Here is a 12,946-nt window from a genome sequence, read left to right on the forward strand (position 1 = left end):
CACTCGAAACAAAATGATGACGAACATAATCGTGACTTTGAAATCATTATAAACAGCGAGTGAGAGGCAATGGCATTTTCCAAGCAATTCAGCAATCAAATGCTAATTGCTGGTGGCAGATCCAGTAATCACAAAGTGGGCGACAAGCATCTCTGCAATTGTGAATCATCTCTCCATACTCAGAAACATCATGCTTCACCAGTTCGATTTTGATTTCTACTGCAACACAACCAACATGACTTACATAACATTGCAATATGTGCAAAAATTGACTAGAAATAGCACAATGTGAGCTACAAGGTGATCGAATTGTGGGCATTCCAACACTTCCTAAATAGCTATTTGGCTAGCTATGTTTTGATACTTTATTGGTTGAATTTCAATTAGTGTCTGATTTAAATGCCTGTACAGAGCTGTTCCTTTTGCTAGAGTTTTATATGACATTGAAAGGCTGCTTTAAGTTTCACCCTTCAATGACACTTGCTCTATTGCCTTACACAGTGGTTCCCAATCCTGGTCCTGGAGAACCCCCAACACTGCACATTTTAGATGTCTCCCTATTCAAACACACCTGATTCAACTCATTAGCTCATTAGTGAAGACTCCAAGACCTCAAATGTGAGTGTCAGAAAAGAGAGACACCAAAAACGTGCAGTGTTGGGGGTTCTCCAGGACCAGGATTGAGAACCACTGGCCTTACAGATGAAAGAGGGACTCAACTTTATTTTTTTAAACATTCTTCTTTTCAGGTTAAATTGGCATCTCCTTTGTGTCTGCTTGAGTTGAGTGAGGGCATGATTAACCTTCACAGAAGAGCTCAGTGCTACCACATGTGCCTGGATATACACTACATCTGGACTGTCTTTCTCTTTCTGCATTCTGTATTTCTTATGCACACTTACATTTGAACACCTTTCTTACGTTCCCTTTATTATGAAAAGCATACAGACCCCAGTACAATCACAGATACTGTCTACATTTGCACATTGTTGCTGGAAGTAAACGATGCCTTGGTTTATTTCTGACATACTTATCGCATTGGTGCAACAACAGGACAAATGGATTTTGAATGTTCGAATTGACACGTCCAGTATAGACGGCAACAAGCTGATGGAGACGTGGTGTGACACAGAATGCATTTTTATGTTTCACTGCACTGCTTTTCCATTGTTTTTCTATGTAAGCATGCGTTAGACAGACATATTGGCCATTGATTTTGGAACAGAAAAGGAGACATTTGGAAAAATGTACACTTCTCATTAACCTTCTCATAAATATTTTCACTAACAGAATTTAAATTGTTGTGTGATCTGTTTCTTTCTCATCACTTACCTTCACTTCAAAGTGTGAGACACACACTTCTCTCCCTGTTCAATACTGGACTGTAAATGTAGCTGTGTGTGTGAGAGAGACAGAGTTAAAATCACTGTCATCTGTATCAGCAGTGGGCTGGAGATAAATGGTTCTCTTTGTGTGTGGCGCTGAGAGGCGGGACTTTATTCACTGGGTTTGGAGTCCAGCCTTCCGTCCTGTGCCTTAACAAACCTAACACTCATCTGAGCGCCAAGTACTGGTTTGGCTGTAACTGTGTTTATGTGTGTTTGTATGTAAGGGCGTCTGTGCTGCGCATACCTCATTCTGATGAGACTTCCTCTCTTCTGTGAGAGGACTAGTTTGTGTGGAAGGAAGTCCCTCAGGTTTTATTTAATTTGATGGAAATGTTTTGCTTGCCCGGCCTGGTTTGCAGGGCAATGGCTTGCCAAAATGTTGGGCCCTGTTAGCAAGAAGAGCGGACTAGGCCAATCCATTTGAATGATCAGAAACATAACTTCCTAGATGATGGATGGAAAGAAAAGCCATGCAAATTAGCGGAGAAGAGATATGTTGAACTGGGAGGAAAGGAGAAGAGGCAAGAGAGGAGAGGAGAGACAAGATGAGGTGAAGAGTGATAAGAGATGAAAAATCAGTAGAGGGAATAAGGGATAAAGAAAAAAGACAAGAAGCGAGACGAGATGAGGAGAGGGGAGTCAAAAAATGAGGAGCGGGGGGCAATCAAGATTGGAAAAAGACTAAAGATGAGGAGAGGACTTGAAAGGTAGTCAAATGAGACGAGATGAGGAGCAAAGCGAGTTTTTGGTGAGTGATTGATTTCACGAGTGTGCAGTAACATTTGAACTATGATGAGAGATGAGAGGAGGTGAAGGATAAAGAAATGAGACCAGAAATGAGGAGCTGAGATGGGTTACATGTGGATACAAGATGAAAGAGCAAAGGAGAGATAGGTTGGAGACAGAAAGAAAAACAAGATGAGTAGAGGAGGTGGAAGGAGTCGAATGATGAGGAGATGAGGAGTTGAGAGGATTCTGTTAGGGAAGAAGATGAGTGGAAAGATGAGGAAAGAAAAGTAGAGTCGAAATAGGAGGAGAGGAGGTGAGATAATATGAAGAGAAAGGAGGAGAGGAGTCGAAAAAATTAGGAGAGGAGGTGAAACAAATATAAAGAGCAGAGAGGAGAGGAGTCAAATTATGAGGAGTGGAAGTGAGAACATATAAACAAAAGGGAGAGGAAGATATGAGAGTAGAAATGATGGGAGAAGTCAAAATATGATAAGACAACAGAATAGGAGATGAGAGAAGTCAGAAGATGAGGAATTAAGAGTTGACCAAAATTAGAGGAGTTGTGAGAAAAGGAAAGACGAGAGTTCCCCAAAAAAAAGAAGTCCCAAAATTTAAATGAAAGATGAGAAGAAGAGATGAGGAGTTTACAATGATGAATAGAGACAGTGAACTGAGATAGATGAGGAGATGGGATGGATAGAAGAGCAAAAGAAAGGAGGTGAGATGAGGTAAGAGGAGAGGAGTCAAATTATGAGAAGATATGAAAAGAAGGGTGAGAGGAGTCAATAGATGAGTAGAGGAGGTGAGACGATGTGAAGAAAAAGGGGGAGAGGAGAGGATAAATTATGGGAGAAGTCTAAATAAAATAGATGAGAGGCAAGAGGTGGGCAAAAGTAGCTAAAATATAAGGAGACGTGAATAAAGGAAAGGAGAGAGTTAAGAGAAGGTGAGATGAGGGACAAGTTGAGGAGTTGAATAGTGAGATAAGGAACTGAGATAGATGAGGAGATGGGATGGATAGAAGACCAAAAGAAAGGAGGTGAGATACAAGGAGAGGAGTGGAAAGATGAGGATGAGATAAAAGATGAGATAAAAGGATATGCAAAGGAAGGAGATGAGGAGAGGAGACGAGAAAAGACGCCGAGGCAAGACATGAGGGGACAAGAATAGTGCAGAGTCCTTGTTCTCCTTCACCCCAAAGAGCATATCAACCTTAATTTTATCACCAATAAGACCAAGCAAACAGCATAAACCCACACATCGGCCATCTGCTCTGCTTGTCTCTGAAAGCAACCCATTCCCGTTCCATTCCACCATCAGAGCAGCGAAAGTGTTTTCAAGCTACTAATCGTTATTTAATCAAGCTTACTGGCTTGATCTGCTTATATTCAATTAATTTAATCCACTCTATCCAAAGAGCCATGGCGAAACTGCACGCTGAGTGACATATCTGCACTCCAGCAAACTGACCCTCTTTAGGGTCAGTTTGCAGTCGTGGCCTAATGGTTAGAGAGTCTGTCTTGTAACCCAAAGTTCACGGGTTCGAGTCTCAGGTCCGGCAGGGATTGTAGATGGGGGGAGTGAATATCCAGCACTCTCTTCCGCCCTCAATACCATGACTGAGGTGAGACCCTTGAGCAAGGAACCAAACCCCCAACTGCTGTGTGTGTGCACTTGGAAGGGTTAAATGCAGAGCACAAATTCCAAGTATGGGACACCATACTTGGCCACACGTCACGTCCTTTCCTTTCTTTTACTGCATCTCAGAGGGCTGCCGAGATGTGAATGGGCACAGTCAAGCATGTGTTATGTGGGTGTGCGCTGCAGCCTGTTAAGCTGTGCGAGTGTGTGTAGTGAGGTATGTGTACTGCCCTGGGGGTTGCGGGACTCCTGGCCCATTGCCTATGACCCAGATTACAGGAAATTAAGGAGATTTTAGGAGCTCACTCTTCTGGCCTGCTGCACTGCATTATCAGAATCTGCTCCTGCAAATAGAAGCAGCATGACGGGGCAGTGGACTTGGCAAAGAGATGCACTACCACCAAGTACTACCTCTCTTTCTCTGGAGGAAATGCTTGATGGAGCGAGTTCCGCCTGTGCTATTTTTAAGTGTTGGTCAAAGCACACATACGTCAGATGAGTTTTTAAGATGGCTTGTCAAGTTAAAAATAAATGTAGTTCAACTAACTATGTATCCCCTGTGTTCTGTTCCATTACGTTCTATCAGTTGCGCTGTTTTTGAACACAAGAAAGTGTCCTGGGTGTAAGCTACAGCCTCTCCAAACAGAACATTGAGTGCTGTTCCAGACTGAAAACTACCATGTGCAGTTGCTTTTCCAACTTGGTTCACAAGGTACCGCCTAATATGAAATCATAACTAATCATGAAAATGATGTTTTGAATTATAAATAGTCAGTTATTTATTCTGTGCAATCACTTGCAATATCCCATATCCCGTCCCTAAATGGTTTGGGCATGTTCTTGTTTTGCCATCAGCCAATCAGAGTTGTGAGATGTCATGGATCTATAGTGATTAGTCACATGATATTTACAGCTCAGCTGACTAGTTCAAACAACTTACTGTAAATCCAGAGATATGCAAGATTTAAGATCTAAGTCATAGTAGATAATTGTCATGCTATCTTGTTTCAACTAGCCGAGAGCTTTTAACTGGTTAGCACTATGCTAAGCTATTACACCAAGTTAAAGTCTACATGAACCAGAAGTTGTAGCTGACTTTAATTCAGTATTGTAATGTATTTCAATTCGAAAGAGAATATTAAATAGAGGGCGGGGTTTTATTTTAGCACATTTTCAAACCAACGGTATATTCTGCCCAAGCCATCAAACTGACGTCATCAGAGAAGGAATGCCATTCCAGAGCAGAAGTAAATGTTCACATTGTGATTAAAGATTTCCAAAACAAAGTATTTTTTCAGTGGATTAACTTGCATGGATTAATTGTTCACATCAAGACTAGCAATATGCGCTACTAGGCTAAATTAAAATTACTTTTAACATTACAAATCAAAATTCATGGTGGGAATGCTACTGGATATAACAGTAACTTTGTTAAGATATTATAAACCTCCCTGGTCGGCCAAACTGTTAGCTAGCATATGTGCTATAGCTAGGCTATGGATACGAAAAACATGGCTATTGGAAAACTACTGCACTCTATAATAAGAAATCACTTCAGACACAACTTGAAATGGAATTTCTCAGCTTTACTTCTCCATTATTGTGTTTCCTGATACACACTTATGGTTGACCTCCTCAGTCGTATTCCACCCTCAGAATTCACTGTAAAGTTAATGGACTAATTAGAGCTCGTATCTCCACTGATGTGTGCAATTAAAACATGTCCCAATCCTGATGCTTAGAGTCTGCTGTGACATTAACGCCACTTTCATTTGTTTACTGCCTTTTTATCTCCTACTAAACACTGCGTTAACATGTTTAGTACAGTGATGATGAAATAAACGTAGCTCATTGTTAATTAGCATGTCTATTGGGAATCTGAATAAGATATTTAGGGGTCCAAGCAGCATCTATATTATGCTGTAAGCATTTGATTTTCATAAAACCTACTTTCCTTCTCTTTGTTTGTGGCCAAATGTGATATGCACGGCGCTCTTACTACTTCACACATTGGCACCATCTCGGATAATCCAGAAGCCTCTTTCAATCCTCACAGTATTCGGTAGAGGAATTCTCTGTTTACGGTTCCCTCCTCCTTTCATTCCACACCTCCATTCCAGCAATAAAGCTTGTGGCCAAGTGCTAGAATTGCCAGATTACTAAAGGATTGCTTGCAAAAGTAGCTCTCAAGACTCGTCGTTTTTTTTTTACTGGACTTAATGCTATTGAAATTGTGTTTACACAGACTGGCTTAAAGGTCAGATGTTTATAACGCCAAATTTATTGCATTGTTAGGATGTGAATTTCCCAGATGCTAATCCTCGCATTTCACAGTGTGCTTCCAAAATTGTTTTGCGCGTTATTGTTGATTAAAATAAATTTAATCAAGCCCATAAACAACTGAACTAGCTGAGAAACCAGGTCATTTTTATTTTTCTGAAACATCTGAACACACCATGCTCCCGCTCATAAATACCAGTGTGCCTCACAAAGACTCAGCTCTATAATGTTAAACAAACCACACATCAAGCCGTGCTTATTTCTTCTCCGCAGGCGTATATTTATGAAGGCAACACAAGCCATCAGTTTCCGTGTAACTGCATGATGTTTACGTTTAAGCAAGGCGCTGCTATCCAAAGTGACTTAGAGTGCTTTTAAGGTATACATATAATTTTGCATGTTCTCTGGGAATCGAATTCTTGATTTTGGTGTTGCTAGCTGCATGATTTACCAGTTGAGCTACAGAAACCATATCATGGGCAAATTCTGCTTAGAAAATTGACCAATACTTTTTTTTTTTTCATAGAACAACATCTGCTGGCAGTTTGTCAGTTCAGTTCATGCATTTGATAATGAGAAGACCAGTTTGAGAGCATTGAAAATACAGACCAGTGCTTTTTGTTACTATGTCTTTTGCACAAATAACAATGTTCTGAAAGCACTCAATTTGGGTTCAGTAAGTATAGTCATTTAGCAGATGCTTTTATTTAGAGCAACTTACAGGGCACCTTAAGCAACGTGTGGCGTAATTGTGATGGATTGAATCTTTTAAGTTACTCAAGTGTCTAAGGACCCACTTTGTATTAAATGGCCTTAACTACTATGTACTTACATCAAAAAATAAGTACAATGTACTTATTGTGTTCATATTGAATTGCAAAACACTTTTGCTGCTATTGAGGTTGGATATGGATAAGGTTAGGAACAGGTTTAAACCTACCCATACCACGGGTAGGTTTAAGGGTGGGTTAAGTTGTAAGGAATGGGTCAACAGTGTAATTATAAATGTATTACATGCAGGTATTTTAAAAATATAAGTACAATGTAAAAACTGTATGTACACAATAAGTGCATTGTACTAAATGATTAATTTAAATGTAAATACATAGTAGTTAAGGTCACTTAATATAAAGTGGGACCGTGTCTAGATTTAATGACCACAAATGAGACATTGATACAAAATTAATTTAATTGCAGCAATTGTATTTTGTAATAATGTATTGAAATTCATAGCTGATTCAAAAATTCTTGACTCACTGGGCAGAAAACCAAACCTCATGGACTCAAAGTGGGTAAAAAGTAAAACAGTCCAAAATCCATACTGCATACAGCACTGCATATCCCATTAATTTTTGCTTTGCAACTCATGAATATTTAAGAATGGGCATTTGCATAAAAGGCAGTGCCTTGGGAGCACAGCACCTGTCTCTGTCGATTTTATTTATGTTAAAATTTCATTTCTGCTAGTTTCCCTGATGCTAATATACCTTAATTGAGAGTATGACATTTACCGAAGGCTCTCCATTTGGAATTAATCTATAACCACTTAATTTTCAGTCAGGGGTGAAGAGATTTTTTTTGGTGGCGATCCCTGTGAAATTCACAAATTCAAGGATGTTCAAATAAGGGGGTTTTGTAATGAAGTGATAAAGCCACTATTAAAATGTCCCTTATTTTGGTCAAGGTATTGCAACAACAAAGACCTTGTGGGATACGGATACTCATGCTGTGACTGGAGCTCATCCTCATGTTTTTAATCCACTAAGTGAATTTCTGAGGTGGCCCTGACAGTTTCCTGGCAACTCAAGATTGCAGTTTGTATACCTGTGATAGCTTTGCTTTTGTTATTTTATCTTTTTGACATTTGTTCCCTCACTCCGAGTAGAATAAGGCCCAATCCCAATTCTACCCCTTAGCCCTTTCCCCCTTCCCCTCCGTTTCGCGCGTTCACGTGAAGGGGTAGGGGTCAATTCTCTTTTGGTTGGAGGGGTGGGGGTAGGGGAAGGGCTAGATAGCCCTTCAAACGAAGATTTTTCGGGACCACACTTCAAACGAAGGGGTATGAATTATCTCAGCGTAAACCGGCTTCAGGGGCAACATGGCTGCCCGAGCGAAGAAAAAGACACAGAAATGTAAGCATTTTTGGCATTAATAAAGATTTTAACGAAAAGTAATCATTTGTTTTATGTTACATTCAATCGTGAGTTCATATTTTAAAATAGAATTGGGATTGGGCCTAAATGTCAAAGGAGGAGTGTAGCAGCTTACACTCATTGTCTTAAAGTCATGTTTTGACACTAAAAACGTTACATCTAAAGGGATTAATTGTGTTTTTGACAGATGTACAGTAAACTCAGATGAGATGACTTCAGTCATATCAGTTGCCCAGAAAAAGCCACTTTATTCTGTGCAAAGGGGATTCCCCATATGGTGGCAGCCATGTTGAAATCACATGACCAGACAAATACTGTTTGCATAAATGGTATTAAATGTGTTTCCACAAACTCAATCTTTGCAACGAATGAATCTTGACTGACAATTGCAATTATTTTTGTGCTTATATACTCTTAACCGAAAACATCTGTTTTTGTTTGATGTTGCATCCACACCACTAGGTGTCAGTAACAAGTTTAGGTACACTGTCATTGTCAGACTCTGTTCCATGTTTTGTGTGTGTCCTGCTCCCCATGTGCCTTCCCATGCCCTTATTTGGTTAGTTTCCTGTTCCTCCCCTGATTAGTTAAGTTAATTTGTCCCAGGTGTTTCCCTTGATGTTTCATTGCTCCCAGGTGTGTCTCGTCATCCCCTCCTCCTGTGTGTATAAAAAGTGTTCCCAGTCCCAAGTTCTCTGTCCGCTGTTAAACGTCTTCCTGAGTTCGTCTCCCTTAGTCCCTGAAAATAAAGCCTTGGTAAAGTATTCTCCAGCGTCTCCTCGTTCCTAGTGTGTGTGCACCGTGACAGTCATATTGGAGATCGAAAAATTACTTAAAATGACTTTCACCTTTAATAATAACTTACTGCAATTAAAATAAATGGTGCCAAATACTTCCAGCCATTCAGTGGGTGCAACAGAATACATTGGCCTATGAGTTTCTGAGGCCCAGTTTACAATATTTTTTCATTTTTAGGCCTTCTCTTATATTACTTGCAGTGACACACAAACACACACACACACACACACACACTATGCACTAGGGCTGTCAAAATGGCTGAAAAACTAAATTCGAATTTTGTGCTTAAGTATTATCAAAATTCGAATTATATTTGAATTTAAAATGCAGAATTTCAGTTAGGGTAAAGAAAAGCTTTTGGCTTTTCTCCTGAGGCCACAAGAGGGAGCATCGAGCATAAGATAACATGACTGTGAAAAAAAGTGCATAATGTTTAAAATAATGTTTATAAACCAATTATAATTACGTTTTTTAAACAACTATAAACAAAACAGCGTCATGTATGCATTCATAGTTTAATACAAAAGGCCGAAAGCCAATCATACAGAGTACATTTTCGTTTAAAAACACGAGTTGCAGTGGGATGGGGAAAAAAACCCGCCACTAAGTCCCGAGATATGTTTTTCAAAGTTGAACTTGCATTAATTTTACATGGCTTTCTAAACATGCGGTTCTCTTGTGCGAGACGCGAGTGCAGCGGTGATAGATGCGCGAAATATGCGTTCTGTGTGAACGGTTTGCTTTCAGTTTTGACGTAAACAAGATCTTCTCCGCATTGATGTTCTCTTTTCCCGCAATATTTGTAATCAACAACGCAGCAGCACCGCATCTAGTGGCTTCAACTGGATAGACTAACAAAAACATTAAAATGTAATGACATTTACATCGTCATCGCATCTCGTGCGCCACTGAAAAGGCAGCCTCTTTAACGCACACGTAAAATTCTGGATTTTTATTTTAAATTCGACGAAAATTCGAAATTCGAATTTTTTTTCACAGCCCTACTATGCACATGCAAGTGCATACATAATGTCTCCTAGACCTCCAGGCTGTGACCACAAACTGCCTTTCCTCTATAGTCAGTAGATATCAAGAGAATCTTTTATTATAGGAGAAGCATTCATTATATTTTATAGCTTTATTCCCTCTGGTTACAGTACAAATTTATTTCTTAAACTGTTTTAGCTCCTTGTATGTGTGACTGTGTTTGTAAAGAGGTAAAGTCATAATCACCCCACAGGCAATAACACTCATACAAAGATATTTTATTCTTGACACATTTTATAAGGAGCTTCTGCCAAGGTGGATTTTGTGCCATATTTACCTTGTAGTCCCTCTCCTCATCTGACTGCTGAAAATATCTTTTATCCATCTGTTGATGTTAGCACACCTCCAAGTATATCCTTCTAGCTTTTCGCCATGCCATCTGAGTGATCCTCATTTCCTAATATCAGTCAATGGAGGACAATCCCATAATCCATCCAAAGTGTGTCACTGACCTAGTGGCACTGGTTTCTGGGCTGCAACCAGTCCAAAATTAACTTACTGTGACAATTGATGGTGAAAATGCTTGGCAATTTTTTTTTTCCCGCATTAATACATTGTTTGCAACAGTTAGTTCTGGTCCTCACATTTGATTGGCCGAATGGCTTTCCAAAAGTGATTACAGGGGTAGATTATCAGTTAATAAATATTAATTTTTTGTGTGATTCCTTGCACAATACTATGTACTGTCTTCAAATCACTTTTAGCATGGTGAATGATTTGTAAACTAATACATTGTCACATTTGCATTACAGTACCAGCTCCGCATGTATGACTTTTCGGACATAGTAAACTCGCTCAGTAGCTCCCCCTGGTACAGCAACACTTGTGATGTGAAGAGCTCAGGTATAAGTTCCAAAAAAAGGAGTTAAGACAAAAGAGTTGTAAAAACTAAAAACTTGTAAAAAGCAAGCTACTGACATGGATGCTTCAGCAAGTGTTTTGTTAACACAGCTGGTTAGGTTTAAAGGGTTAGTTCACCTAAAAATGAAAATTGGCTTGTGTTTTACTCACCCTCGAAACATCCTAGGTGTATATGACTTTCTTCTTTCAGGTGAATCCAGTCGGAGTTATATTACAATTGTCCTGGCTATTCCAAGCTCTATCATTGCAGTCAGCGGGTGTTGCAGTTGAACAGTCCGCAAGTCTTCAAATAAAGAACGTGCATTCATAATAGAACGTGCCTCACACGGCTCTGGGGGGTGAATAAAGGCCTTCTGTAGTGAATCCATGCGTTTTTGTAAGAAAAATATCCATATTTCAAACGTAATAAACACTTTTATATCACTTCCGCCAACTGTTTTAACACTTCCACCAATTATTCAATACTGAATCATTTTAAATAGTTAAAATTATTATGTATTAACCAAAGATGACGTAGGAATTTACTTGCGGTAGTTTAGTAGAAGTTTATCAGTAGAATCCTATTATCTTTTTTTTTTTTTTTTTTTTTTTTTTTTTTTTCATTAATTCACAACACTCAAGTTTCTTATGTTGCAGTTCGAAGTTAGGCTAACTGGGTTTAGCATTTCAAATCAGTGAAGAAACTGGTTGATTGTTGTATATGTCAGACAGTCTCTTCCTGTTTTTTTTTTTTTTTTTTAATTTTCAACAGAAAATAGTGTACACAGAAACAGAAGGCAATGATAAACACAGTGTGTGGCAATACTAATAAAATAAGGTACAAAGCAACTACAACAAAAAAAACAAACAAGAAAAAAACACAAACCATGAACAAACAAAGTCTCTTCCTGTCTAAGTGGGCTGTTCTCAGCTTGAATAAACTGTGATGTGGACCAGAACTTGTGCTTATAGTCAAAGTTTAGCTCTGTAAGGCCATCAGCTAACTGGAAGGTAGTATTCCTCCCCAAAATAGTGAAAAATATATAATAAGCAATCCTAGTGTTGTAGCTTGCAAATATTTTTTGATAAACAACATTTTGGTCAAAGACCTTCTTCAGGCATTTTTCCTAATACTTGCCTACACAGCTGCTGCCGTCCAGGTGTATGAGAGGTGTTTTTATTTATTCATTTTCTTGCCAAAGGCAATTTTATTTGCATTTGGCACTTGGCAAGTGTTAATTTTGCACCCCAGCTGTAGCCATTTCCATGTGTTCTCTTGCTGTCTCTCTCTAAGAATGATTTAAACTGCTAAGAAGAGTCACTATAATGGCTGCTCATGATTTCTGCGTGCTGTATGCAATATAAATGATAATGATAGAGAACCAATAATACTGCTGATGAAATATAAAGTGAATGTGTGCGGTCATTGTCTCATTTACAGATGGTGAGAGGCCGATGGAGGGAACTGATACCAGCCGGAAGAGAGACTCACGTTCATCAGACAAGTACCGCAAAAGCGAAGACGCCAGCAACAGCCAGGAGGAGGAAAATGCAGTAAGATGTTTGTTTCTTTTGAAATTATGAATTTTTAAAGAAAACAAAATGCAGGGCTTAAAAAGATATGCACTCAATTGTACTGAATGTGCACTTGTAGTGTACCTAATACTTAAAGGGTTAGTTCACCCAAAAATGAAAATTAGCCCATGTTTTAGTCACCCTCAAAGTATCCTAAGTGTATATGACTTTATTCTTTCAGACGAATCCAATCGGAGTTATATTAAAACATTTTCTTGCTCTTCCAAGCGTTAGAATGGGAGTAGGGGGGTTTTTTTGTTCAACAGTCCAAAAGTAGTCAAATAAAGCACGCGCATCTGTAATAAAATGTGCCTCACACGGCTCTGGGGTGGGGGGGTGAATAAAGGCCTCCTGTAGCGAATTGATGCGTTTTTGTAAAAAAAAAAAATCCATATTTGAAACGTTATAAAACTTTTTCATCATCCGCCGGAACGGCTTGCACGTATGACAGTCAGCAGAAGTGAGAAAAAAAGTGTTTACAACGTTTTAAATATG

General features: G+C 39.1%; 1 protein-coding gene across 1 annotated transcript in view; it reads left to right on the forward strand.

Annotated features, from left to right (window-relative positions):
• The window catches only part of LOC107675269 (N-acetyl-beta-glucosaminyl-glycoprotein 4-beta-N-acetylgalactosaminyltransferase 1-like), a 197,019-nt gene that overhangs the window by 45,726 nt on the left and 138,347 nt on the right, over positions 1-12,946 (forward strand). The window contains exon 2 of the mRNA XM_016469560.1: positions 12,318-12,430. Coding sequence (XP_016325046.1) covers positions 12,318-12,430 — 113 coding nt within the window. The remainder of the gene's footprint in view (positions 1-12,317; positions 12,431-12,946) is intronic.

Source organism: Sinocyclocheilus anshuiensis, unplaced genomic scaffold (genome assembly GCF_001515605.1).
Source record: "Sinocyclocheilus anshuiensis isolate Anshui unplaced genomic scaffold, SAMN03320099.WGS_v1.1 scaffold532, whole genome shotgun sequence".
Classification (NCBI taxonomy): Eukaryota; Metazoa; Chordata; class Actinopteri; order Cypriniformes; family Cyprinidae; genus Sinocyclocheilus; species Sinocyclocheilus anshuiensis.